This window comes from Ovis aries, chromosome 7, assembly GCF_016772045.2.
Source record: "Ovis aries strain OAR_USU_Benz2616 breed Rambouillet chromosome 7, ARS-UI_Ramb_v3.0, whole genome shotgun sequence".
Taxonomy (NCBI): Eukaryota; Metazoa; Chordata; class Mammalia; order Artiodactyla; family Bovidae; genus Ovis; species Ovis aries.
The window spans coordinates 41,843,386-41,869,572 of record NC_056060.1 but is presented as its reverse complement, the minus strand read 5'-3'; the positions used below and the strand labels follow the sequence as shown (position 1 = coordinate 41,869,572).

General features: G+C 37.6%; 1 protein-coding gene across 6 annotated transcripts in view; it reads left to right on the top strand.

Annotated features, from left to right (window-relative positions):
* Positions 1–26,187, top strand: part of NIN (ninein) — a 103,695-nt gene that overhangs the window by 62,867 nt on the left and 14,641 nt on the right. For 5 of the 6 annotated variants that reach the window (XM_027971733.3, XM_042252313.2, XM_027971735.3 and 2 more), the window contains 13 exons: positions 1,857–1,995; positions 3,803–3,924; positions 5,024–5,529; positions 6,623–8,767; positions 10,065–10,190; positions 10,299–10,368; positions 13,551–13,766; positions 16,306–16,419; positions 19,085–19,207; positions 20,515–20,628; positions 21,420–21,566; positions 23,283–23,462; positions 24,773–24,922. In XM_027971733.3, the coding sequence (XP_027827534.2) occupies positions 1,857–1,995; positions 3,803–3,924; positions 5,024–5,529; positions 6,623–8,767; positions 10,065–10,190; positions 10,299–10,368; positions 13,551–13,766; positions 16,306–16,419; positions 19,085–19,207; positions 20,515–20,628; positions 21,420–21,566; positions 23,283–23,462; positions 24,773–24,922 (4,152 nt within the window). Of the gene's footprint in view, positions 1–1,856; positions 1,996–3,802; positions 3,925–5,023; positions 5,530–6,622; positions 8,768–10,064; positions 10,191–10,298; positions 10,369–13,550; positions 13,767–16,305; positions 16,420–19,084; positions 19,208–20,514; positions 20,629–21,419; positions 21,567–23,282; positions 23,463–24,772; positions 24,923–25,851; positions 25,900–26,187 lie in introns of all 6 variants that reach the window. The other variant, XM_012181333.5, reaches the window with a different exon arrangement.

The window sequence follows — 26,187 nt, the reverse complement described above, 5'->3', positions numbered from 1 at the left end:
GTACACGTGAAGCGCATAGAACAAAGCCTGAGACACAGAAAACACTTAACCTAAGTGCTGGCTATTATATTATTCAGTATCCTGATATATGAGAGAGTCGTGCAAACTGCCATTGTCTGTTTTATCTGGGTCAGAAATTGCCAGTAATTAGAGGAAAATAAAGTTTTATTCTAAGAGAAGGAAACTGTGGTCATGTTGATATGCTTATTCCAAAACCAGCCTTTCCTGAGTGCCGGCCTACTTTGATATAATTTGCTTTTGTTCTGTGGGGTTTTATTCCTGAATAGATTCCTTACTTTATTTACAAAATGCAAATAGAGCAGAAACCACTCAAGTCTTTAAGTAGTAAGTCATTACTACTAGAGGACACAAAAACATCCTAATAAGTAAGAATCTTTGACTTTTTTAGAAAAGTAACTCTTCTAAGCTCAGGAATCTGGGATTTTTATTTTTTTCCTAAACCACAAACACTTGTGTATTTTAACATGGTGAGCATAACTGAGTTCAGCCTGCTTTAGATGAACATAGTACTTGGGCAAAAATGAAGAAAACAATCACCTCCTTATGAGGTTGTTCATAGTCTGCCTTCTCAGGAAATATACATACACGCAGATTTTGAGAAAAGAAATGAAATATTTGTCACTCTTACAAATACATTTTGGCTCTTGTCTCTAATCTCCTATGCTTTCAGTTATATAGATTATTTTCTCCTATGCTTTCAATTATTTCATCAGTAAAATCTGTCAGCTCCACCTCCGAAAATTCCCCAAATTCATCTGCTTATATATTTTTAATAGCTTTTCATAGCCATACAATTCACCAACTCAAGGTATACAATTTAGTCTCTTTTAGTATATTCACAGAATTGTACAACCATTACCATAATAAATTTAGAACATTTTCATCACCCGCAAAGAAACTCCCAGTCCACATAGCTGTAATCTCTCCCATGACTTCCAGCCCTAGGCAACTAATAATCTATTTGCTGTCTGTTTGGTTTTGCCTATTTTTAACATTTCCTAAAAATGAATTTATACAATATATTGACCTTTGTGACTGGCTTCCTTCATTTAGCATATTGTTTTTGAGCTCTGTCCATGTAGTACCATATATCAGTACTTTGTTTATTTCTATTGCTGCGTAATATTCCATAGCATAGCCATACCGCATTTTATTTATCCATTCCTTAGTTGATGGACATTGAGTTATCTTGAATATTGTGAATAATGGGCTGCTGTGAATAATTTGTGTGTGAGCTCTTGTGTGGACATCTGGTTTCATTTCTCTTGGGTATGTACTGAGGAGTGGAATTGAATCATATGATCACTGTATGCTTAACCTTTGAAGAACTGCCAAATTTTTTGCAAAATATTTGCACCATTTTACATTCCCACCAGTAAGAGAGTTCCAGTTTCTCTCCATCCTTGCCAACAGTTGTTACTATATGTCTTTTTTATTTTAGTCATCCTAGTGGATATGAAGTGGAATCTCACTGTGGCTTTGATTTGCATTTCCCTAATGGCTAGTAACATTGAGTGTCTTTTCATGTGCTTGTCAGTATATCTTCTTTGGAGAAATGTCTCTTCAGATCCATTGCTGAATATTTAAATGTGTTATTTGTCTTTTTATTATTGAGTTGTAATTGTTCTTTATATATTCTGTATACAAGTCCCTTATCAGATATATATGGTGCAAAAACTTTTTTTCCATGCTGTGGGTTGTCTTTTTACTTTCTTGTTGGTATCCTTTGAAGCACAAAAGTTTTTAATTTTGATGATGTACAGTATATCTGTTTTTTCTTCCATTGCTTGTTTTTGACATCACATCTAAGATTTATATTGGTTTTTAAATTCCAGCTATTACAAGACCAAGTAGACGAACTCCAGTCTGAACTGCAAGAATATCGTACACAAGGCAAAGTATTCAGGCTTCCCTTGAAGAACTCACTGTCAGAAGAACTTGATATTAACAGTGGTTGCATCGAGCCTGACCAGGGTAAGCCGTTCAGACACCATCTTTTCAGAGTCTGTGCCTTTGACTTTTGATTGTAAAACCATAGTTGAATGTAAAATTGCAAAATGTTGGCAACCCTGCCTTCTCCGCCCCCACAGCACTACCCCACCCCCACCCCCCCAAAAAGACTTTGGCAGTGCTATTTTCTTGAGCTGTTTCACTTGTGGTATGTTTTTTTCATTTGTCCTGAAGTCTTTATGAGAATATTTCCATCTGATTTTGATACACATCAACAAAGAAATGGAAAAATCAAACCACAAGGATATTAAAAAAAAAAACTGGCTACGAGTCCGCGAATCCAGGCCTTGGGAGTGTTAGAATTCAGTCACTGAGTTATTGCTGAATCCTCCCTTTCTAAAAGAGTGCCTGACTGGTATGACAATGTTTTGGAGAGTGAGCCAGCCAGAAACCCCAGAATTTGATTTCCTTATGCTGGTTGTGCTAAATGCCTGCAAAACAACAAATAAGATAAATAAATGTTGGTGCCTGTGCCTTGGGGAGGGTTTTGAGTAATACAGATGGAAGGCAGAGCTGTTTGGGAACCCTCCTATGTTCATTATCAGCTCTTTTCCTCCCTCCTCATATCCTGCCTCTTTCCTCCAGTGGGTTGACTATGAATTTCAGAAGGGTTTGTAATAAATTCTTCATTATATATAGCTTTCCCCACTGCTACTTGGAACAGGAGTACAGGTTCTCACAATGGTTGTTTATTCTTCTCCTTACCTATTTATTCTACAGTAAATAAGGGAGTGAGGAGGGAACAGGAAGAGGCTTGAATACTCTTCCTCTAAGTCTGTACTCTGTAGCCTTACTGTGGTAAAAGGATGGAGCCCAGTTGATAGAATATATCTCAGAAGCTTTTCTGGGTTTTTCCGTAGATGACCAAGGACTGGGAGTTCTAATCATGGGTACATGAGGCTGTGCCATCTTGGGATGGTTTACACCCCGGGTATCACTTCTCAGATGGGGAACGCCATGGCAGGTGTAGAGAAAGCCCAAAGGTTGTCAATTCCAGATGTTAGACTTACACTATTTCTTGCATCTGCCTGTGTCCCTCCACATGAAAACTTTGAGTCCCCTGCCTTAATACTAGTCCCCTGCCTTAGTATTCGATGTAATCATTTCATCTGTGTACTAGCTCAGCCCTCAGCTTATGCTTCACATTTCAATGTCTGTCTCAGTCACCATTGTGGGCAGTTGCAGAGGTGAACTCCTATGGAATGAGTTGATAGTTTTCTACAGAATCTGTCTGTATCTGGGTTCCTAACCTATGCTTTATTCTTTTAAATAACTTTAGCTGATAATTGAAGATGAGGCCCCACCTGCACTACAGGAAATTAGCATTGTAGTGCTCAATCTTCTAATGTTGAGTGGTGGGTTGGATATCTTGATCCATGAAGTTAACACCTCGAAGCATAGCAAGTATGCTGGCCTTTCATCCCCCTACCACATTCCCTTTTGCTGATTTGTCACCCAGTATTTGTTGGGTGGAAAGAAGGCTGATTGGTCTGATCATACTGCCTCACTTGGCAGCATTTTCATTAGCAGGAGGTCACTTTTAAGAAACATTTTCCCCATCTGCTCCCACCTCCTGTCCTATTGACTTCTATTAAGGTTTGATACACTGCCTGTATCTCATTTTCCCTTATACTTGAAAACAAGAGACCACTCTTGGATTCTGCTGTTTCCTAGTAGATATCATCTATTGCACTTTAGGATTCCATAAGTAATACCAGTTGTGTTATTGAAAGAACCTGCAGCCGGGTCAACAGATCCCATGTGTTTTCAGGGCTTGGTTCTGAAGAATGCAATCCACTGAATATGAGCATCGAGGCAGAGCTGGTCATCGAACAGATGAAAGAACAACATCACAGGGACGTGTGTCACCTAAGACTGGAGCTTGAAGATAAAGTAAGACCTTCTTCTCAATCCTGTTCTCTGATTTCTTTGAGCTCTGACAAGCTTTTGCATGTACGACACTCTCCATTCTTTTTTCTCCCAGAGCAGCACTTTCTGTACATTTCCTCATGCGTCTGGGTGGCTACCAGGAACTCACTTCCTAAGGATGCTTTCCCAGGCCAAGGGGCCTTTGAGGGCTCTTCTTCGTAGGAGAGAGATTCTTAAAAATGGAATATCTTCAGTCCTAGCCAGCATGGAGCTGAAAGGTCATTACATTATTTCAAACTCATTAAAAAAAAAAAAACAAAACAAAAAAGTCCTTTGATACAGCATCACCTCCTGAATTAGGTACAAGTTCTGAATCTTGGTTTCAAAACCCTTTAGCGTGTTGCTTTAGGTTATGCTTCCAGTCTTCTCTCTCATCATCCTTTGAGTTACTTTATCTTCCAGCCAGACCCGGTAGTTTGCTGCTCTTCACCAAACTGTCCTCTCTTGCTCATGCTGTTACATGCTATGTTATTATTTCTTTCTACCTCTTGAAAGTCTACTTAACCTTCAGAGTTTCCATCAAATGCTACCTCTTCTATTCCTGAATTCTCCCAACCAAACATGATTTTCACCTCCTTGGAGTCCCCAGGTTACATTGTAGGTATTTTTCCTACACATGTTTTTAAATGTTTTATTCTAACTGGTAGTACACTTTCTCTATATTCGTCATAACCATGTCTAGAGAAGGGGCTGTGTCTTATCCAACTTGTGTCCCCATGAGGCCTGCAGAGTACCTGACAGGTGTTAAATAAATACTTGAATATAATTATCTATGTTAAGACTTGCAGTTTGCAGTTGGAAAGGATGCCTATGAAGAAATACAGTGTCTATGTGAAGGTCTAGTTAGTTTTAACAGAGTTGTTTAGAAACTAATAAAATTCAACCAATTTACAAAGGAAATCACACCTGACTTAAAAATATCTTATTTAATGTGTTTTGAATTGTTACTTTAAAACAAAAATAGGAAAACTGAGAAATGTAAGAAAAAAGTCTTTACTGCCCCAGAGCCTTTCCATGGCCTTGAGTTGAATAACACTGTGGTGGTTTTGCTTTCTGGCTTTAGGTGAACTATTATGAAAAGCAGCTAGATGAAACCAAAGTTGCCTTTGAAAAGGAGCAGGAGAACATGAAGCTGAAGTGTGAGAATGAAGTACACATCTTAGAAGAACAAATAAGTGACCTTAAAAATAAGATTGCCGAACTTCAGGGCCAGACAGAGCTACTCAAGGAGGCACAACACATGGCTATCTGCAGACATGAGGAGGAGAAAAAGCAGCTGCAGATGAAGTGGGATGAGGAAAAGGCTCACGTGCAGGAGGAGCTGCGGCTGGAACATGAGATGGCACTCAGGGCTAGGCTGGAGCAGGTGGAGGAAGGCTTTAACAGAGAGAGGGAAAAACTCATTCAAAATGGCGCCTGGACAGAGGAGAAGGTGAGGGGCTTGACTCAGAAACTAGAACAAGTTCACCAGGAGCAGCTGAAAAGCCTGGTGGAGAAACACATTCTTGAGAAAGAGGAATTGCAAAAAGAGCTCTTGGAAAAACACCAAAGGGAACTACATGAGGGAAGGTAAGAAAGTGGGGGAAGAAGAGGAGGGGGCACCAGTCCTCAGGGGCACCACAAGTCCCCATTAATAAAGGAGACTTTGAAAAACCAGAAGGTGTAAGCGCCCACTTAAACTGACTAGAATTCTTTTTTAGTTTTTCAACTTGTTTTGTCCTTGTTCAGATATAAGCCTACCTTGGGATTGTTGAAACTTTTTTTTTTTTAAGAGGAAGGTTTTGTTTTGTTTTTTTATCAAACATATACTTTTTAAGGTTCCAGATGAGAATAAGATTATCACAAATGTGATTTCTTCTTTGTTTAGTCCTGTTGTTTTCTGAGAAAGGCCTTTTATAAGTTATTAGATTTGGGCAAAGTTACGTTTCCTCCCAGAGTTATGAAACACTGTTTTGTGCTTACTTTCCTCATGTGAAACCTCAGATGTTTTTTAGGGCTTTGGTGCTTCATGCTTTATCTCAGTGGTACTTCATTAAATAGAAAGCAAAACATATATGTATGGTTTATATAACTACATATAGACAGACAGAGAGTCACTCAGTTTTGTCCAACTCTTTATGACCCCACAGACTGTAGCCTGTCAGGCTCCTCTATCCATGGAATTCTCCAGGCAAGAATACTGGAGTGGGATACCATTTCCTTCTGCCAGGGATCTTCCTAACCCAGGGATCAAACCTGGATCTCCTACACTGCAGTCAGATTCTTTACCATCTGAGGCACCAGAGTATACATAATTAAAATGAAAGAATTTTATGTATTTCCTATTTAGGGTTTAGGGTAATATGTATTTGAACATTAAATGAGAAAGCACTGTAAGTTTTCGGCTAAAACTCCGTGAATATCTGGGAATAAGCCAGAGAATTTGGTTTCTAAATCTTTTTAAATGCAGAGAGAGGTAAGTGAGTCTTTTAAATTAATTATGGCTGCCATTGTTTGGCACTCAGAAATGAGATCCCTTCTGAGTATAGAAATAAGTGAAGACCATTTTTTAGAAAATATTTACATTGTTTGCTTGGCTGCTTCTATGCATGGGAAAATGTTTTTTTGTTTGCTTCTGGAATTGATGACAGTTTCAGTAATGCTGTATGTTGACCACATTTAGGGAAAAAATGGAAACTGAGTGTAATAGAAGAACCTCTCAGATAGAAGCCCAGTTTCAGGCCGATTGTCAGAAAGTCACTGAGAGATATGAACACGCCCTGCGGAGTTTGGAGGTGCACTACCGCCAACAGCTGAAGGAGCTCCTGGACCAACAATGTGAGGAGAGGTCCCAGTGGGAGTTTGAGAAGGACGAGCTCACCCAGGAATGTGCGGAAGCCCAGGAGCAGCTTAAAGAGACTCTCCAGAGGGAGAAAACAACCTCTTTGGTCCTCACCCAGGAGAGAGAGATGCTGGAGAAAACATACAAGGAGCATTTGAATAGTATGGTTGTAGAGAGAGAGCAGCTACTACGGGACCTGGAAGATCTGAGAAACGTGTCTGAAAGTCAGCAAAGTCTCCTGTCCAACCAGATACTTGAGCTGAAGGGCAGTCATGAAAGAGAGCTGAAGGACCGTGAGCAGGTCCTGTGCCAGGCAGGCACCTCAGAGCAGCTGGTCAGCCAGAGGCTTGAACAGCTGCAAAGGGAACATGACCAGGAGAGGCAGGAAATGATGTCCAAGCTTCTGGTCATGGAGAGTGTCCACAGAGCAACTTGTGAGAAAGCAGATCGAGAGAGGGCTGAGATGAGCACAGAAATCTCCAGGCTCCAGAATAAAATCAAGGAGATGGAGCAGGTAGTGTCTCCTCCCTCCAGGCTTCAGAATAGCTGTCAGGTGATAGGAGGGGAGGAGGCAGAAGAAAATGGCGCCATGTCCCTGCTTCAGCAAGGAGAACAGCTGTTGGAAGAGAATGGAGATGTTCTCTTAAGCCTGCAAAGAGCCCATGAACGAGCAGTGAAGGAAAATGTGAAAATGGCAACTGAAATTTCTAGGTTGCAGCAGAGGCTGCAAAAATTAGAACCAGAGTCAGTAATGTCTCCTTGTTTAGATGAACCAGCTTCTGGGCTCTTTGGAAATTCAGTGGAACAAACAGAGCCATTTTTACAGTCAAACCGAATCAATCAAGCAGAAGGTGGAACCACGCCGCATATTCTCAGTGACCTACAAGGCGATGAGGTCCGTGACCTCGAAAGTACAGGGACGAGCTCTGGTCAGAGACAGGTCAGAGTGGAGGAGTCTGAAGCATCAATAGAGAGTTTTTCCGAGCTTGAAAATAGTGAGGAGACCAGAACTGAAACCTGGGACCTGAAGAATCAGGTCAGCCAGCTTCGGGAACAGTTAATGATCTTACGTGCAGACTGTGATCGAGCGTCTGAAAAGAAACAGGACCTACTGTTTGATGTTTCTGTGCTAAAAAAGAAACTGAAGATGCTTGAAAGAATTCCTGAGGCTTCCCCCAAGTATAAACTGTTATACGAAGATGCCAGTAGAGAAAATGAGTATCTTCAGGAGGAGTTGAGGATGATGGAGAAGCGCTACGAGGAAGCACTAGAAAGTAACAAAGAGCTCACTTCAGAAATGTTCAGATTACAGGGTGAGCTAAAGAAGGCTGAAGAAATGACTGACACATTCCTCAGCCTGGAAAAGAGTTACAATGAGATCAAAAGAGAAAATGAGGAACTGCATGTTCTGGTTTTGAGACTTCAAGGCAAGAATGAGAAGCTACGAGAAAGAGCAGCCGTGCAGTGTGACTGCTTCTCCTTATGGGAAGCCCGTTTAGATAACCTGGAAGTCGGACCTGATGCGAAGGTCTTTGAACTAAACCAAACACTGGATGAGCGTGTACCAAATGTTATGAGTGTGCACCATATTATAGAAGAACATTTGTATCAAGAAAACCAGTACCTAGAACAAGAGAATACACAGCTCTTAGAGAAAGTAAAAGCACATGAAATTGCCTGGCTACACGGAACACTCCAGACACATCGAGACAAGCCTGGAGCACAGAACCGAGTTACACTGGAGGAAAACACTACTCTCCTCGGCCTTCAAGACAAGCATTTTCAGCACCAGGCCACCATCGCAGAGTTAGAACGGGAGAAAAAAAAGCTGCAGGAGCTGACTAGAAAGTTGAGGGAAAGAGTCACTGCTTTAGTCAAGCAAAAAGATGTACCTTCTCAAGGAGAAAAGGAAGAAGAGCTGAAGGCAATGATGCATGACCTGCAAATCACATGCAGTGAGATGCAGCAGAAAGTTGAGCTTCTGAGGTAATGTATGTACCTTCCGCGCTTCACGGAGTCACCCAGAGCGCCGCACCACATCTCACTTCTGCTGCTTGCTGTGCCTAGAGAAACTAACCTGGTAGTCTTCAAAAAGAGAGCAGTACTTTAGACTCCCTTCTGCTGCTTTGTTGTATTAACAAGTAGAATAACCCAGCCTAGGAGGCATTCCTTCCTCTATAGGAAATAAATGTTGTTCATTTGGGGGGTGAAAGTTCATAATGGAGAGTGTTGGCTGTTTAACCACGTGCATCATCATCCTATGTCGTCTTTAACTCCTTTCTAGCACTTCACTGGGATGGACAGACTTTTCTCCTTTGGCTAAATGTTATTTTCCTCATTTTGATGAAACCAGTTATATGAGAATGAATGCCTTTTGTGTATTATTAACTCACTTGGTAGATAAGAACTTTCTTCTTATACTAATATGGGGGAAAATGTTGTTTCATGGCTTATAGTTTTTCACTTACATCACTTAAAGTGCATGCTGATATTCTATAGATATTGGAAATTCATCTTAGAACATACAGTTTTTTGAGGACCTATCAGATATTCATGTGCTGAAAGAAAAAAGACAAATATACTAATTTGAACCACTGCTCACTTGACTTTATAAAATATGATAGCAATTGTCTTCTAACAAATTTGGTTCAAACAAATTGTAGAATTTACCTCATGTCTGAAATATCTTAATGATACGGGGAAAAAAACCCAAAATAATTCTAGGTGTAGTCTTTCCTCTTTTTATTTTAGACCCCAAAATTCTTAGTTCCAAAATTATTAGTTCTTAGTTCCAAAAATCATAATGAGATGAAAGAAATTAGAAGGTAACCATTAGTGTACATGTTTTGATATGTCCTTTTCATTTATGTAGTGAATTTTCTTTCTCTAGGTACCTTGGGGTTTAAAACTAAAGCTCATACAGCTTAGTGATATGGCTTTTGTCTTTGAGGAGCAGGCAGGACTTGAGACTGAAATACAGAGTTATTTGCTCAAAGCAGTATGAGAAAGTCACCAAGTAGGATGGGTACTGAGTCTCTTTTGTGTCTCAATGCTTAAGTGTTTTAGTCACACTTCCCTAATGTCTTTTAGTAAAATTCTTACTTCCCAAAAGAAATGAGTCACTGTCATAGCTTGATTTCCAAGTACCAAGAGACTACTAATTTAGGCTTTTCTCTTTAACTGGTATGGAATATGAATTTAATTGGAAGTTACTAGAAAGTGTTTTCCAAAGATGCCAGATGATGGCCTTTTTATAACTATTTTAAAAATCTCTGTACTGCAGATATGAATCTGAGAAGCTTCAAGAGGAAAATTCTATTTTGAGAAGTGAAATTACTACTTTAAATGAAGAAGACAGCATTTCTAACCTGAAATTAGGGAAATTAAGTGGATCTGAGGAAGAAATGTGGTAAGATATATACTTAAATATTCTAAAGGCATTTTTGCAAGGACTAAAACTGTGGTACTTCACTGTTTAAAGCCTAACTCTTAAGTTATATTTTCATTGTCCCTTTAGGCAAAAAATAGAAACTGTAAAACAGGAAAAAGCTGCAGTTCAAAAGATGGTTGAAAATTTAAAGAAACAGGTAAGAGGTATTTCTCAATGTTTCCTGATTCTAAAATTGTCTTTTTTTAAATTTGAAATTTATAGCACATGCCACTGGAAACGTAGCCAATAATGGTAAGGTTGTAATTCTGAGTTTCAAAATGGAAACTTACCTTATGCTAATTCTAAATTCAGTTTCTATTTTTTGAAAATATATTTATTATTTTCAAAATGTGTGTACATTATTTCTAGACTTCTGGGTGTTTAATACAAGCCGTATAATCTGTGGAAATGGGGAGATGATAACATCTAAACCAAACCTATGAAAAACTAGCTCTATCCCTTATATGTTTGTTTTTTTTTAATTGGTGGAAAATTGCTTTACAATTTTGTGTTGGTTTTTGCCATACAGCAACATGAAGCAGTCATAATTTTATACATACATATATATCCCTTCCTTCCTGAGCCTCCCTTCCCTCCCGCTATCCCACATCTCTAGGTCATCACAGAGTACCAGACTGGGTCCCTGCTATTTAGCAACTTCCTACTAACTGTCTGTTTTACGCATAATAGTGTATGTATGTCAATGCTATTTTCTCAGTTCGTCACACCCTCACCTCCTGCTGTGTCTACAAGTCCATGCTCGACTAGGTTCATCAGTACCATTTTTCTAGATTCCATATGCAAGTGTTAATGCACGACATTTGTTTTTCTGTTTCTGACTTCACTCTGTATAAGAGGCTCTAGGTTCATCCACTTCACTACAACCGACTCAGATTTGCTCCTTTTTATGTCAGAGTTATATTCCATTGTGTAAATGTACCGCAACTTCTTTATCCGTTCATCTGTCAATGGACATCCAGGTTGCTTCCGTGTCCTGGCTATTGTAAAGTGCTGCAGTGAATATTGGGATACATGTGTCTTTGAGAATGGTGGTTTTCTCAGGGTATATGCCCAGTAGTGGGATTGCTAGGTCATATGGTAGATTTAGTCTTTTAAGGAATCTCCATACTGTGTTCCATAATGTCTGTATCAGTTTATATTCCCACCAACAGTGCATAAGGGTTCTCCTTTCTCTCCATCCTCTCCAGAATTTATTGTTTATAGATTTTTTGATGATGACCATTCTGACTGCTGTGAGGTGATAATTCATTGTAGTTTTGATTTGAATTTGTAATAGTGAGTGATGTTGAGCATCTTTTCATGTGTTTATTAGCCATCTGTATGTCTTCTTTGGAGAAATGTCTGTTTAGGGCTTCTGCCCATATTTTGATTGGGCTGTTTTTCTGATATTAAGCTATATGAGTTGCTTGTATATTTTGGAGATTAACCCTTTGTCAGTTGCTTCATTTGCAATTATTTTCTCCCATTCTGAGGGTTGTCTTTTCATCTTGTTTATAGTTTCCTTTGCTGTGCAAAGGCTTTTAAGTTTTTTTAGGTCCCATTTATTTACTTTTGTTTTTATTTCCATTAATCTAGGAGATGGGTCAGAGAGAATTTTGCTGTGCTTTATGCCAGAGTGTACTGCCTGTGTTTTCCTCTCAGAGTTTTATAGTTTCTGGCCTTACATTTAAGTCTTTAATCCATTTTGAGTGTGTTTTTGTATATGGTGTTAGGAAGTGTTCTAATTTCATTCTTTTACATGTAGCTGTCCAATTTTCCCAGCACCACTTATTGAAGAGGCTGTCTTCTCTCCATCATATATTCTTGCCTCCTTTTTCAAAGATATGATGCCTGTAGGTGCTTGGGTTTATTTCTGGGCTCTCTACCTTGCTCCATTGGTCTGTATATCTGTTTTTGTGCCAGTACCATACTCTCTCAAGGACTGCAGCTCCTCATGTGGTTTTCATTTAGGTTAGCCCCTTCCTCTTTCTTCAGCATGATTAAAAGCAGTAGGTTAAGAATAGAATTTTACAGATATAGAATACTAGTTAGTCCATGTATATTTTCACAGAATTATGATTTATTTAGATAGTGTGTGCCATTCAATGCCCAATTCGTATAATCTCAACAAGGTGCAATTGTGTGAAGAAAGGCCATTTGAGAATCAGTCTGAAATAGTCAAAAGACAGGGACATCCTGGGAAAAGAGTATTTTCAGCATTTGAAATAGACAAAGTGTTAACATCCAAAATATATTTTGTACTCTTACAAATTGCAAAACCCAATTGAAAATGGATAACTGATATGAATGGTCAAGTCAGAAAAAAGAGCACATACAAAAAGTAAGTTAGCCTCATTATTCATTAGGGAAGGGCAAATTAAATATTTCCTTTTTTTGCATATCAGATCGGTAAAAATTAAAGATTGATCTCATCTAGTATTAAAAGGGAGTGAGAAAATGAATCTACTCATACGTTGTTGATAGAACTATAAGTTGGTAGTGCTATGAAGAACACATTTTGGGGATGTCAATCAAAATGGTAATATATATGCATACCTTCTAACCCAGCAGCCCAACTTCCAAAAATGAGATGCTAAATACTAAATGCCACCATGTATAAACAAATTTTCCAAAAGATTGTTTTTTTGTCAATATGAGAATGGATAAATGCAATATGGAATGTCTTGCTACATGGAATACCTCACAGCCGCATAAAAATACAGCATGTGGCAGTTTCTGAATGCACTGATTTGGAAAGATAAGAGTCTATAAGATATTATAAGTGGAGAAAGCAGAGTATCTAAATATCTGAAATTATGCAAATTTTCGATCTAAAGAAGAAAAACACTATGTGTATATGTGTCTGTGAAAGTGAAAGTCACTCAGTCATGTCCGACTCTTTGCGACCCCGTGGACTATACAGTTCATGGAATTCTCCAGGCCAGAATACTGAAGTGGGTAGCCTTTCCCCTCTCCAGGGGATCTTCCCAACCCAGGGATCGAACCCAGGTCTCCTGCATTACAGGCAGATTTTTTACCGACTCAGCTATCAGGGAAGCCCTCATATGGGTTTGTATATGCATCGAAAACAATCTGGAGGGGGATGCATCCAGCTGTGGACAATGGCTACCCCTGTGGAGTGGGATTGGACAAGTGTCTAATTGACTTTGTAATAATGAGTATGAATTGTGTCTGCTATTAAATGTGTATGTGTGTGTGTGTATATATATATATATATATATATAAACTATCTACATAGAGGGTAAAACAATCTCTAAATAAGCTGTTTTAGCAGAAGTAGGATAACAAATTTTAAACACTTATTTCAATTTTAATTAGATTTCAGAATTAAAAACCAAAAACCAGCAGTTGGATATGGAAAATATGGAGCTTAGCCAAAAGAACTCTCAGAATCAGAAAGAGCTGCAAGAACTTAATCAATGTCTGGCAGAAATGCTAAGCCAGAAGGACAAAGAGCCAGGACACAGTGCATGTGAGGAATGGGAACAAGAAAAGACTAATCTCAAAGAAGAACTGGAACACTGTAAATTGCAGGTATGGTCTACAGCTACTCTATAGCCTTTTTAGAGGAAATCCAGTGAAAAAAAAGAAATGCTTATATTTAATTTCTTATGCATTTAAGTCCTAATAATTAAAACAGTGTAGTGTTGGCACATGAGTAGAGAGATGAATAGAAAGTCTAGAACTAGACCCAGATACTTAGTATATAACAAATGAAAACTTAATATATAACAAAGATGGGTTCTCAAATCACTGGGGTACAGGTGGAGTTTTTAATAAGTGGTACCTGGACAAGTCATTAGACATTCAGAATTAAAGTCAAAAGACAGCTCATAAACTGGGGAAAAAAATATTTACATCATATGCCACAAAGAGTGGGGCTAATATTCCTACTATGTAAAGAACTCTTAAAAATCAAAGGACTTAGGATCAAAATCTGATAGCAAAATGGGAAAAATGCATGAACAAAATAGTCACACACAAAGAAAAAGAGATAAAAATGGCTCTCAAACCTATGAAAAAATATTTGGTTACTCAGAATTAGAGAAATGCAAATAAAGCAACATTGATATCTCATTTCTCACCTATGAGATTGGCAACAATTTAAAAATATAACAACATATTCTGTTGACAAAAGTTTGGAAAAACAGGCAGTTTCATACATTGCTGGTGGGATATAAACTGGTACCGTATTTCTGGAAGGAAATTTGGCAATATCTAACAAAATTATAAATGTACTTACTTGTATGCTAGCAATCTTACTTCTAGGAATTTACCCTAAAGATATTCCTCCAAAAATATGAAAATTCACATGCACAGGGTTGGCTATTCATTGCAGCATTGTTTGTAACTGCAAAGTATTGGAAACAACCTAAATGCCCTCACATAGGAGAGTTGTTGGGTAAATGTGAGGGAGTCACACCATGGAGGAGTATTATACAGGTTTAAAAAAAAGAAAAAGAATGAATGAGAAAGATCTTTTGGTATGAAATTATTTCCAGGACACACTAGAAACAGGTGAAAAAGGAAAAGCTGAAAAGCATATCTAAGAGTCTCTCTAGTGTGTCTCCAACCATGTAAGAAAGAAGGGGATATTAGACAATACACATGTATTTGTGTAAAAAAATACAGAATTTTTGGAAAAGAAATACAGGAATGATACACCAGGTAACTAAAGAGATGCTTCCGTATAGGGGGCAAATGGGAAAGGAATGCAGGAGAGGAATGGGAATGGGATAGCAGGGGTGAGGACGGGAGTGACACTTCTGAGAACCTTTTCATACAGTCTGATGCTTAGAACCATGGTCATGTTTCACATACCCCCTCAAATAAACAAGCAAAACCAATCCAGAAAATAAAGATCAGGGGAGGGGGAACTAGATGGAACACAAACACTAGCAAGTGAACCTAACAGTGTTATGAGTGGATAACGTAACCATGATGTGGAAGAAAATAAGTAATTTAGAAAGGAGTGTCTTGACTGTACATGGTAAGGTTAAGACAAAAGGAAGTGTACATAAATGCTACAATAGTCACTAAATGTGTTTCTCATGAGGGTGTATGTTAGTGATTCTGGAACTAGTCTGTATGTACCAGAATTGAACAAATAACTAAATATATTGTAGATAGTAAGAACTGAGTTTCTCATTTTGGGACAAGGAGGTTGGAAGTGGGGAAACTAGGAAGGCTAAAATGAATCTTCTGATGTTGGGCTGGAATTTGAGTTAATAGAATAAACTCATTATTTGTTTAGTATATAGGCAGATACAGAAATGTAGATGTGTGTATATTAATGGAGCACCCAGCACCCAATTATTGATTCCTGAACACTGTTCTCCTACATGAGAAACCCGGGCTTCTTAAAGAGATGATTGATCCCAAGGCTGGTGAAGGATCAATTCAAAATGAGCCTGGAACATCTCATGGTGCCAGAAAGAAAAAGGTACCCCCTGAAAAAAATGGGGCATGTCAAAAGGACAGGACACAACCTGAAGAAGCTCCTAATGGCCAAAGCTGAAATAATTTGATCAACAAAATAAAGCATAGCACAAAATAAGCATAATTATAAAATACAGAATGAAATTAATATCTATAGGTCCATACTGTTATGATGGAATAGGTAAATAAAGGAGAGAGAAATAACAGATCTTCCTTACCATAGAATTCCAATTAATAAATGTAGAAGGAAGGAAGGAAATAGCAAGTCTTCATTAAGCAATACCAAAGTAGTAATTGTTGTCGATAAAATCCACTGATAGACACTAAAATTAATAAGCAAATGCTTAAGAAAAAACACAGTTTGCATGGTCTCAAAGCATCTGCCCCCCAGAGAAAGATAGTAACTTTACAGTGGAGAATCTTCAAAAATAAACTTAAGAAATCATGTTTATACCATTTTAGTGAAAAGTTATTTAAAAGATAGTGTGGGTTAGTTCCACTGAGTGCAAATGATCTTAAAACAGTGTGCCATTGAGTATGCACTATTTTTTCCTTAATGCTGCCTTTTGTGACCTTATTAAGTTTCCCTAGGCTAAATGAGTGTGTTATTTGACTTTTTAATTTTTTTTCTTAGTCTTCCACTTTAGTGTCTTCTTTGGAGGCAGAACTTTCTGAAGTTAAAATACAGACTCACATCGTGGAACAGGAAAACCTCCTTCTCAAAGATGAACTGGAGAAAGTGAAACGAGTAAGACTGTGTGCAGCTTAGGTGGGGGCAAGGAGATATGTGTGGGAGTCATAGAATAACATGTACCAGATTGTCTTTTTTTTGTTCTAGCCATTGAGAGTCCCTTTTACTGAAGCGTGTTAACTAGCTTATTGCTTAGTGAAGTTCAGGGCATGCAATACAAGTCTAATTTATAAGAGCTCCTATCACTAATTCTCCAAATGTTGTTCTAGTTATATAACTTATGTGTGTTGTAGGCTGACATTCTATTAATTTACTATAAATGAATCCCAGCCACCAGTTTAAGAAATGTTTTGCTCTACCTTTGCCCAGCCAGATGTTAAGGTAATATAAATTTGCCTAAAAAACTGGTGACTTTCTTGCTAATAACTTTAATAACTATTCACCCAGATTTGTGAGATCCAGGTTCTCCCTTTTTCTCATAGTGAGTTTGAGGCATCTATCTTAGGCAGAAGAATAGATTCTAAAGCATTATGAGGGATGTGGTCTCACCTATGAATTTGGCTTTAAAAAGCATATTTCAGAGTTTCAAGCAAAGACCTAATTTTAAGTATAATTTTAAGTCCACCTTAAAATTTATATGCTGAACACTATCCAATTTTATTCTTTATTCTGAACCTTTCAGTGAGTACATGAATTTCTCAGTTTATGCAATCTTGATATCTAATAGGAGAATTTAGTTTTTCCATTTTATTTGTTTCACCAAAGGATTACTTTAAGACCGTGATATCTTTAGATTATAAAACTCTCTTGTATCTATCCAGCCTATGAGCATAAAGGTGTCCTTCTCTGAATGCTGAAATAGAGCCTGTACCCCTGGGCGTGTTACGTTTGCGTTGATCCCTAATTGACACCCATAAGTCTTGATTTCCTAATAAGGTTGTTAGACTCAGGGAATTTGTATCTCTTCCAGTGCCTAATCGAGTACGGGTATCTAATAGGTGCTTTATAAGAACCTTTTCCAGTCAGATGCTGCTATGCAAGGTATAGCTGTCCTGCCCTAGCAGAAGCTGTTGGCCCTTATAAACATTCCAGAAGTTAAAAGGCCCTTCTGTGTTATATAAGTATTCCAGGACTGTTGTTACCAAATTTATCCTAATTAACTTGGGCATAATTTTCTCCTTCTTTTTCTGTTGTTCAACCTTTCGGATGATAATGATGGGTCCCATGTCCAAGCATGGGAAATGTATGTGCTGTGATTTTGTCAAGCTATGGATCAAAAGAAAAGGAGCAGAGCTGAGAGTACAGCAACATGATCAGGACATCATTTTGGCACATTTTTCTTGCATGTGAGCCCTTTTGCTTTTGGTAGGAAGTTGTTCATCGTCCCTGGACTCTTGGATCACAGGAGTAGGATGGTGTCAAGCTGTTGCTGCCGTACAGCTTGGACCTAGAAAGCACATGCTGCTCTGTATGACATAATAATTTCTTGTTCACAAAACAGTTTTGTTTGTATTATCTGTCGCACTGAAAAGAAACATGACTAGCACCAGCAGTAGTCACATGACAGTCTGTAGACACCCAAACTGGTACCAGGCTTTGTGAGGGTCTCGGGATAGGGAGGCAAGGTAGTGAGTAAAGGAGAAAAGTCCTTTATTAACCCGTGCCCAGGTACATGGATTTTTCTTCATCTTTCTGACTTGTTTAGATTTGTAAATTATGCTGAATTTGTTGCCGGTTGAAGACAAGCTTCAATCCTTAACGTCTGTTTTGTTATACTGTTCCAAAAGACCTTCAGGTAAAACATTAAAGGTGGCCATAAAATCGTGACAGTAAATAATTGAAAATTGAAAGCCAGATGAAGCAGAGGGAAATGGAAAACATATGAACTCTAAAAGTGTAAGAAACAATCAGTCTCTTTAAGGCAGTGTTTGTGGTGGGTGGAGACTGCTCCCACACACCAAGATATTTAGCAGTATCTGGGGTCACATTTGGTTTCCACACTGGGTATACAAGGCAGGGAGTGTGTGCTACTGGAATCTAATAGGTAATGCCTGGGATGTTGTCAACCATCCTACAGTGCATAGGACAGTCCCCCATGACAAGAAATTACCTGGCCCTGAGGGTCAGTAGTGCTCAAGTTGATGATGAAAAGGAACAAAAAGTTTTTGGTTTATCATGATTCCATAAAATGCAGAGGAAGAAGCAAGTGTGTCCATACCAGCAACATTTTTCTAAGCCAGTCAATTTAAGCATCTCCCAAAGTGAAGGGTATGTAAAATGAGCTGAAAAAGACTGATTTATCTTTAAACTTGACTTTGTGTTGGTTGATACATTATATGTGGTTGTTGCCAATTCTGTATTCTTGATTGAAAAAAGATTTTTTTTTCTAGTTAAAAAAGAATGAGGAAAATGTTTTGTCATATGTACCCACGTTAAATTGATGACAGAATGGCAATATGTTATTTATTTTATCCTGAAGGTAAAACAGAAGGCTGGGACCATTACTTCACAATGTCTGGTAGATTTTTCCTGAGCAGACATTTCGGCAGTCAATTGGAGAATTGAGAGAAGTGGGGAAGATTTTTGTCAAAGTTAATTATAGTCCCCTGGAGTCTATATGTCCTTGGAAATAGATAGGGAAATGGCAACAGCCATGAAATGTCCTGTCTATAAATACATTCATGAGATGTGATGGGTGGGCTCATTTATTTATCCCTTGCAGCTCTGCAGATGTCCTGATCTCTCTGACTTCCAGCAAAAAATTTCTAGTATTCTAAGCCACAATGAAAAACTGCTGAAAGAAAAGGAAGCTCTAAGTGAAGAATTAAATATCTGTGTTGATAAGGTAATAAAAATAAGACTTTACCATCATCGTATGGTATGTACTGTAATGAACATTTCTGTAATGCCAGTGGCATATGGGCCCACTGTGTTAGCCTAAAAGTCTCCTGGAACAGCATTTTGCTGGCATTTTGTGACCTTAGAGCTCCTGAAGCCATTAGTTTTGTTTTTTTTTTCTTGTATTAAAGTATAGTTGAGTTACAATATTGTGCTAGTTTCAGGTATACAGCAAAGTGATTTGACTGTGTGTGTGTGTGTGTGTATGTACTTCTTTTTTTTTTATTCTTTTCCACTATAGATTATTACAGGATATTAAATATAATTCCCTGTGCTATATAGTAAATCCTTATTTATTTTATATATAGTGGTGTATATCTGTTAGTCCCATACTCCTAATTTATCCCTCCCACTCTTCCCTTTTGGTAACCGTAAGTGTGTTTTCCATGTGTGAGTCTGTTTCTATTTTGTATTAATAAGCCTATTTGTATTATTTTTTTAGATTTCACATATAAGTGATATCGTGTAATATTTGTCTTTGTCTGTCACTTGCTATGTCTTTTCACTTGTGATGATAATCTCTTGGCCCATCCCTGTTGCTACAGATGGCATTATTTCACTTTTTTATGGCTGAGTAATATACCATATGTATATGTATTACCACATGTGTATTTATAATCCATAAAAATTTTAGGATTATTCTAGTTCTATGTAAAAAAGTCATCAATAATTTGATAGGGATCACATTAAATCTGTAGATTGCTGAAGCCATGATTTTAACAGGAGTCTAGATTAGTTGTTTAATAAATATTAAATACAGTAATATAAAGATTGTCTCATTTTAATAATCATTGTTACTTAATATATATTACTTAAATATATCACTAGTTTACTTACATATAACGTGAATATTATGTATTTAACAATCTGAAGCCTGTTGCATAGTTTCTTTTTTTTCTGCTATATTTTCCTTGCCAAATCCAGAAACACTGCTTTTGTTATATCTGCCTTAATAGACACACTCTGTTTTCCTATTATGGCACACTCTTGGGATTTCTAATTGCCTTCCAGCCCTTCATGTCTCACCCACAAAACATGAGGCAATGAGAAAGAAAACTGGAAATCCCCAAAGAAAAGAGACTCCTCAAAATTAAAGTAGAAAAGAGAGTCAAGGAGACGTTTGTCTTTTACCTTGCCCCAGTCCACTATGTGAAAAGATGGTACTTGATCTTCTCAGTGTAAATGGAGGCATATAATTATGAATTGCAGCTAGACATGTTTGCAAAAATTACCTCTTTTCTTTTCCTGAAACAGTTGGCAAAATCAAGTCTTTTAGAGCACAGAATTGCTACTATGAAGCAAGAACAGAAGTCTTGGGAACACCAGAGTGAAAGCTTAAAGTCACAACTAGTGGCTTCACAGGAAAAGGTATGTGGACAATTCTTGTTTCATCCATATAGTTAATTTTTTCCTATATCTTCCAGCAGAACTCCAAGTGGAAACAATGTTCTAAGTGGATGTGGTCTAAAAGGGTTCAGAATGGTTCAATTTAACTAATATTTCACACATTACAGTATAATAAAATAAGTTGAACAGTGTTTCCTCCAAAGTTCATTATTATGAAGTAATCATGAGATTGCCTCATCACTGTGAGATTACTTATTTATGAAAGCTTAAGAATCGTGTGCAAAAATGACTTCTTATTTCTAATTTAGAATTAGGATTTCTAAGGCAGGTTCATGCCCTATTATAGTTAAAGATATCTATTGACATTCCATTTACCAATTTAAAATTTTAAAAATTGAAATATAAATGAGATATTAGCATGGAGTAGGGTTCTACAAAGATATGGTTTTATTTTAAACTGAGAGGTCCTTTGCAAAACACCACCACAGTCTAAAATGTAATTTCTGCAAAATTCAGTAAAATTATCTATTGTGATGCCAGCTGGTACTCCTTGGTTCTGTAAGATATCACTTGGTAATACACTAGATGACTGTACCAGCAATACCTTGCTCAAGGTATATTTCATTATTCTCTTAAATATAACGTAACATCCTGTAAAGATACATAATATCCTGGTTTTCCCTGAGCAACTGAAAAGAGCTGGATATAGTAAGTAGAAACAGAAGGGACTTTGAAGTTCTGTGTCTTAGTTCATTCATACATGCACATGCTATACCTGAGACCATGAGGATTTGTCATTTGTTCTGATGTAGGTTCAGAATTTAGAAGACACTCTTCAGAATGTAAACCTACAAATGTCCCGAATTAAATCTGATCTACGAGTGACTCAGCAGGAAAAGGAGGCTTTAAAGCAAGAAGTGATGTCTCTACACAAGCAACTTCAGAATGCCAGTGACAAGGTAATTTCTTTTCTTTATTGAGGTATAACTTTATACAGTAAAATGCACACAGTTTTAGTTTATAACTTATTTTTACACATATATATGTATCTATATATAAATGTGTATTTTACCTAGAAATGTGTGTAGGTATGTTTGTGTAACCACCTCCTAGCTCAAAATAAAGAACATTTCCAGCACCCAGTAGGCTCTCTTGCGTCCTCTTCAGTTGACAACCCCAAGGGAACAACTTCTCTACCTTCTGCCATCATAGGTTAGGGATGCTTGTTTCTGAACTTCACATGAATGGAACCATAGTGACAAGGTAATTTTTTATATTGTGCAAGTCAAAAGACCATGGGTAAAAACATTTTGATATTATAGAAAGTGTCTCATTTTAATATATCACAATGCTGCTTCATCTGTTTGCAAATAAATTAAGAACAATATATGTAGACAGCATATTAAAAAGCAGAGACATCACTTTGCCAACAAAGGTCCATCTAGTCAAGGATATGGTTTTTCCAGTAGTCATGTATGGATGTGAGAGTTGGACTATAAAGAAAGCTGAGCACCGAAGAATTGATGCTTTTGAACTGTGGTGTTGGAGAAGACTCTTGAGAGTCCCTTAGACTGTGAAGAGATCCAATCAGTCCATCCTAAAGGAGATCAGTCCTGAATATTCATTGGAAGGACTGATGCTGAAGCTGAAACTCCAATACTTTGGCCACCTGACGAGAAGAGCTATCTCATTTGAAAAGACCCTGATACTGGGAAAGATTGAAGGCGGGAGGACAAGGGGATGACAGAGGATGAGATGGTTGAATGGCATCACTGACTCAAAGGACATGAGTTTGAGTGAACTCGAAGGAGTTGGTGATGGACAGGGAGGCCTGGTGTGCTGCGGTTCATGGTGTCACAAAGAATCGGACATGACTAAGTGACTGAACTGAATTGATGTATGTCAGCCTTGGATAGATGTTAAGATTTTGTCCTACCATAAAAACTGGTGCTAAATTCAGCTACTTTATCTCTTGCTGATACTTTTTTTTTAACTGTGGCTTTTTAAAAAAAAATAATAGTTGTTTCCATTTTAAAAAGTGACTTTGGGGCTGAAATGTTTTTCAAAATGAGACTGTACCATTTTTTTTCTTTTTCATGTTTTGGCTTGAAAAGCAAAAGGCTTACCTAGTTGTGATACCTTAAAAAAATATTTTTTAAAGCATCTTTCAGGAGCAAAAAAAAGCACTGAGGTAGCTTAAAGCATATTCCTGAGTTCAAGTCTCAATTATATGGATGATACATGCTTTGGATTCTAAAAAAGGATATGATTGCATATGTGAAAAGGAAACTAGAGTTTGGCATGTGAACCCTTTCAAGTTAGCTGTGCATTTCAGAGTTCTCTTTGTGTCCTATGTTTACCAAAAGAATGCTTATATGGATTCAAAGCATAACTTCATAAGAATGAGGTAATCTTTAAGGACACTTAGTCTCTATGCACTTGGGTCCTATGTGGAACCTGGCATTGCCCTACAATCAGCTTTGCTATTAGATCTGATAGAGCTGTTTTGCCAAAGACCATTTAAAACAGAATTTCCAAACCTTTTTTAAAATAAAAAACTCAAGAATATTGTTTTACTTTTATCTATATATACCTGTGCTCACTCACATTAGAAGACACTCAAACAAAAAATCAGCTTGTTTTTTAAGGCTTAACTCTGTTAATTCTCTCTTAAGAACCGGGCCCCAGAAATAGGCACCCATCCATCAGGATTCCATAACCAACAGCAAAGGCTGTCCTGGGACAAGCTGGATCACCTGATAAACGAGGAACAACAGCTACTTTGGCAAGAGAATGAGAGAGTCCAAACCATGGTACAGAATACCAAACCAGAACTCATACACTCCCGGGAAAAGGTAACTTGAAAAGTTGCACGTGGTAGCCTAGGTTTGAAAGTCATTGTTTGATATGATTGCAGTGATTCTAGGGTATGGATTTGAGTATTCTGGTGTGGCAGACTTATTTTAAGAATGTATAATTTATCATTTACTTGCAATATAATTTTATCATGATATGTTTATATACTATTTTTTGTATAAGCAGTTCTATATTAAATCTGTGATTTTATAAATGGAAATTATGTTAACCATATATTCCTCATTCAAATAGGCTAGCCACCAAGACTGATAGTACAAAAATGGCAAAACTAAACTCAGATCTTGTTGATCTAACTCCTTGTAAGAGGAAAAGTTGCCTCTCTTTAAAGACTCAGCATTTCAAGGTTAGAATGGTATTTAAAGATCATGTTTTTCAGCTGATGTTTAAATTCTTTACCTCTGCTGAGTAGTCAAGAAATTATTTATTTATTTAAATTGAGATATTATTTATTTATTTGCATTTTTTTAAAATTGTATTTTATTTTTAACTGGAAGATAACTGCTTTACAATATTGTGATAGTTTCTGCCATACATCAACATGAATCAGCCATAAGTATATATATGACTCCTCCCTCTTGAAACTCTCTCCCACTCCTCTAAATTGTCACAGAGCACTGCCTTTCGGTTCCCTGTGTCATACAGCAAATTCCCACTTTACATTGAAGGATAATTCCTTTACAATACTGTGTTGGTTTCTGCCATACATCAATATGAACAAGCAACTATTTTTAACCTATGCTTAAATATCTCTTTTGAGAAAGAACTCCTAGGAGTCACAAATACTCACTAGAACTCCTACCCTGTGCCAGAAACTACTATCACTAAAGTTGCAGTGTTGAACAAGACTAAACATGGTCGCTGTCTTCATGGAACCTAGCTGATGTAAATGCACTGTTCAGGTGTGAACAGGCCAATACAGAGTCAGAGGAACTGTCACCCCCTTCACTCCTAAAAGTTATGCGCATGTTAGGCACATAGGTGCCTACAGATTACATCTGTTTGCTTGGTGGCCACATGGCTCTATTGATTCCCAGTGCTTTGGCTGAGCCAGAAGTCCCCTCTTCCCTGATGCTTAGTGTTGGATCAGGCTAAAAATAGATTAACCTAGAAAGGATCTTTGGAAATCCAAAAAAGCTAGCTTCAAAAATTGGCAGACTTGACTGGAAAAAGCTTTTTTAATACAACAAAACCCAAGCACTGAATAAAAACTTTCCTTATGTTAGCTTTTTGTTTTTCCTGGCTGGGTGATTATATTAGCATTTCTTCCTGTTATACTGGTTCTTGTTAGGTCCATCAGCTGGAATCCAACCTTCCTTCTCCTAAGCACCAAAAACATCTAAATTCGTCAGGTACTGTGAAGCCCACAGAGCAGGAGAAGTTGAGCTTAAAGAGAGAATGTGAACAGTTTCAAAAGGAGCGATCTCCTACTAACAGGAAGGTGAGTTTTTGAGTTACTACCACGTGGTTATATGCTGACTCTGATGCATCTCTAAATGTATGTTTCTTCCCCTGTGTGCTTCCAAAGAAATGACTAATGGCATATTTTGGTTCTTCCTTTTATCTGTACTTTTGTCATCTTGTCAAAGCAGTATCATAGTTCTTTTTGATTGAATGATTGCTAAAAAGGAGCAATTTAAGTTTTCATAAAGAAGATGGTTAATCATCTTCATTAGTATATAAACCTTTCTAAGTTAGTAAAACATATATACCTGAATATTAGGAACATTTTAATTTGGTTAACTACTGCCGTATAATAGAAAGACAAAACATTCATGTCTCAGTTTCTGTAGGTCAGGAATTTGGAAGCAGCTTAATGGAATGATTTTGGCTCAAGGTCTTTCCTGAGATTGCTGTCTAGATATTAGCTGAGGCTGCAATATCCAAAGGCTTCACTGGTGCTAGAGATCATCCACTTCCAGATTTATTCAGATAACATGTTAGGAAGAAGCTTCTGTTTTTTGCTGGCTGATTGCCAGAGGCTCAGGCACTCCCTACCTGGACCTTTTCTCAGGATGTGGCAATGAGTGATGCAAGAGAGAGATTCCAGAAGACCACGATGGAAACTGTAATATGTTTTATAAACCAATCTCAGAAGTCACACAACATCACTTCTGTATTCTATAGGTCACACAGACTAACTCAGGTATAGTGGGGGCAGGGGACCAGGCAAGGGTGTGAGATAGGGATCACTCAGACTGCTTAGAGGCTGGCTACCACATGGTTAAACCTCTGTAACACGATTCCCTTTGCTTTGTTTTCTTTGTTACATTAAGTTTGAGTTCTAGACCAGCGTTACTGTGGGAGTTCTTGGTATTTGTTTTCCTTTCTTTCTTTTTCTAAACTAAAACTCAAGAGTTTTCACTACAGGCACACCTTGGAGATATTCCGGGTTCGGTTCCAGACAACCACAGTAAAGTGAGTCACATGAATTTTTTAGTTTCCCAGTGCAAATAAAAGCATGGTTCCATAATTATGTCATTTAAAGTCTAGGTTATATTCAAGTAAACTTTTCAGAAAGATGTTGGGTTTCATCCAGCTGCTTACCAAGGGGAAAGTCTAACGATAGGTTTTAAAATAACAATGAATTGAAGTGTGCCTGAAAAGCATACACCCGAATTCCATTTAACAGTTCTTGCTACACTCCTCAGCTCTTTTAATGGAGGCAAAGATCAGCGTTCTAGAATTGTGTCATATGTTTTCTAC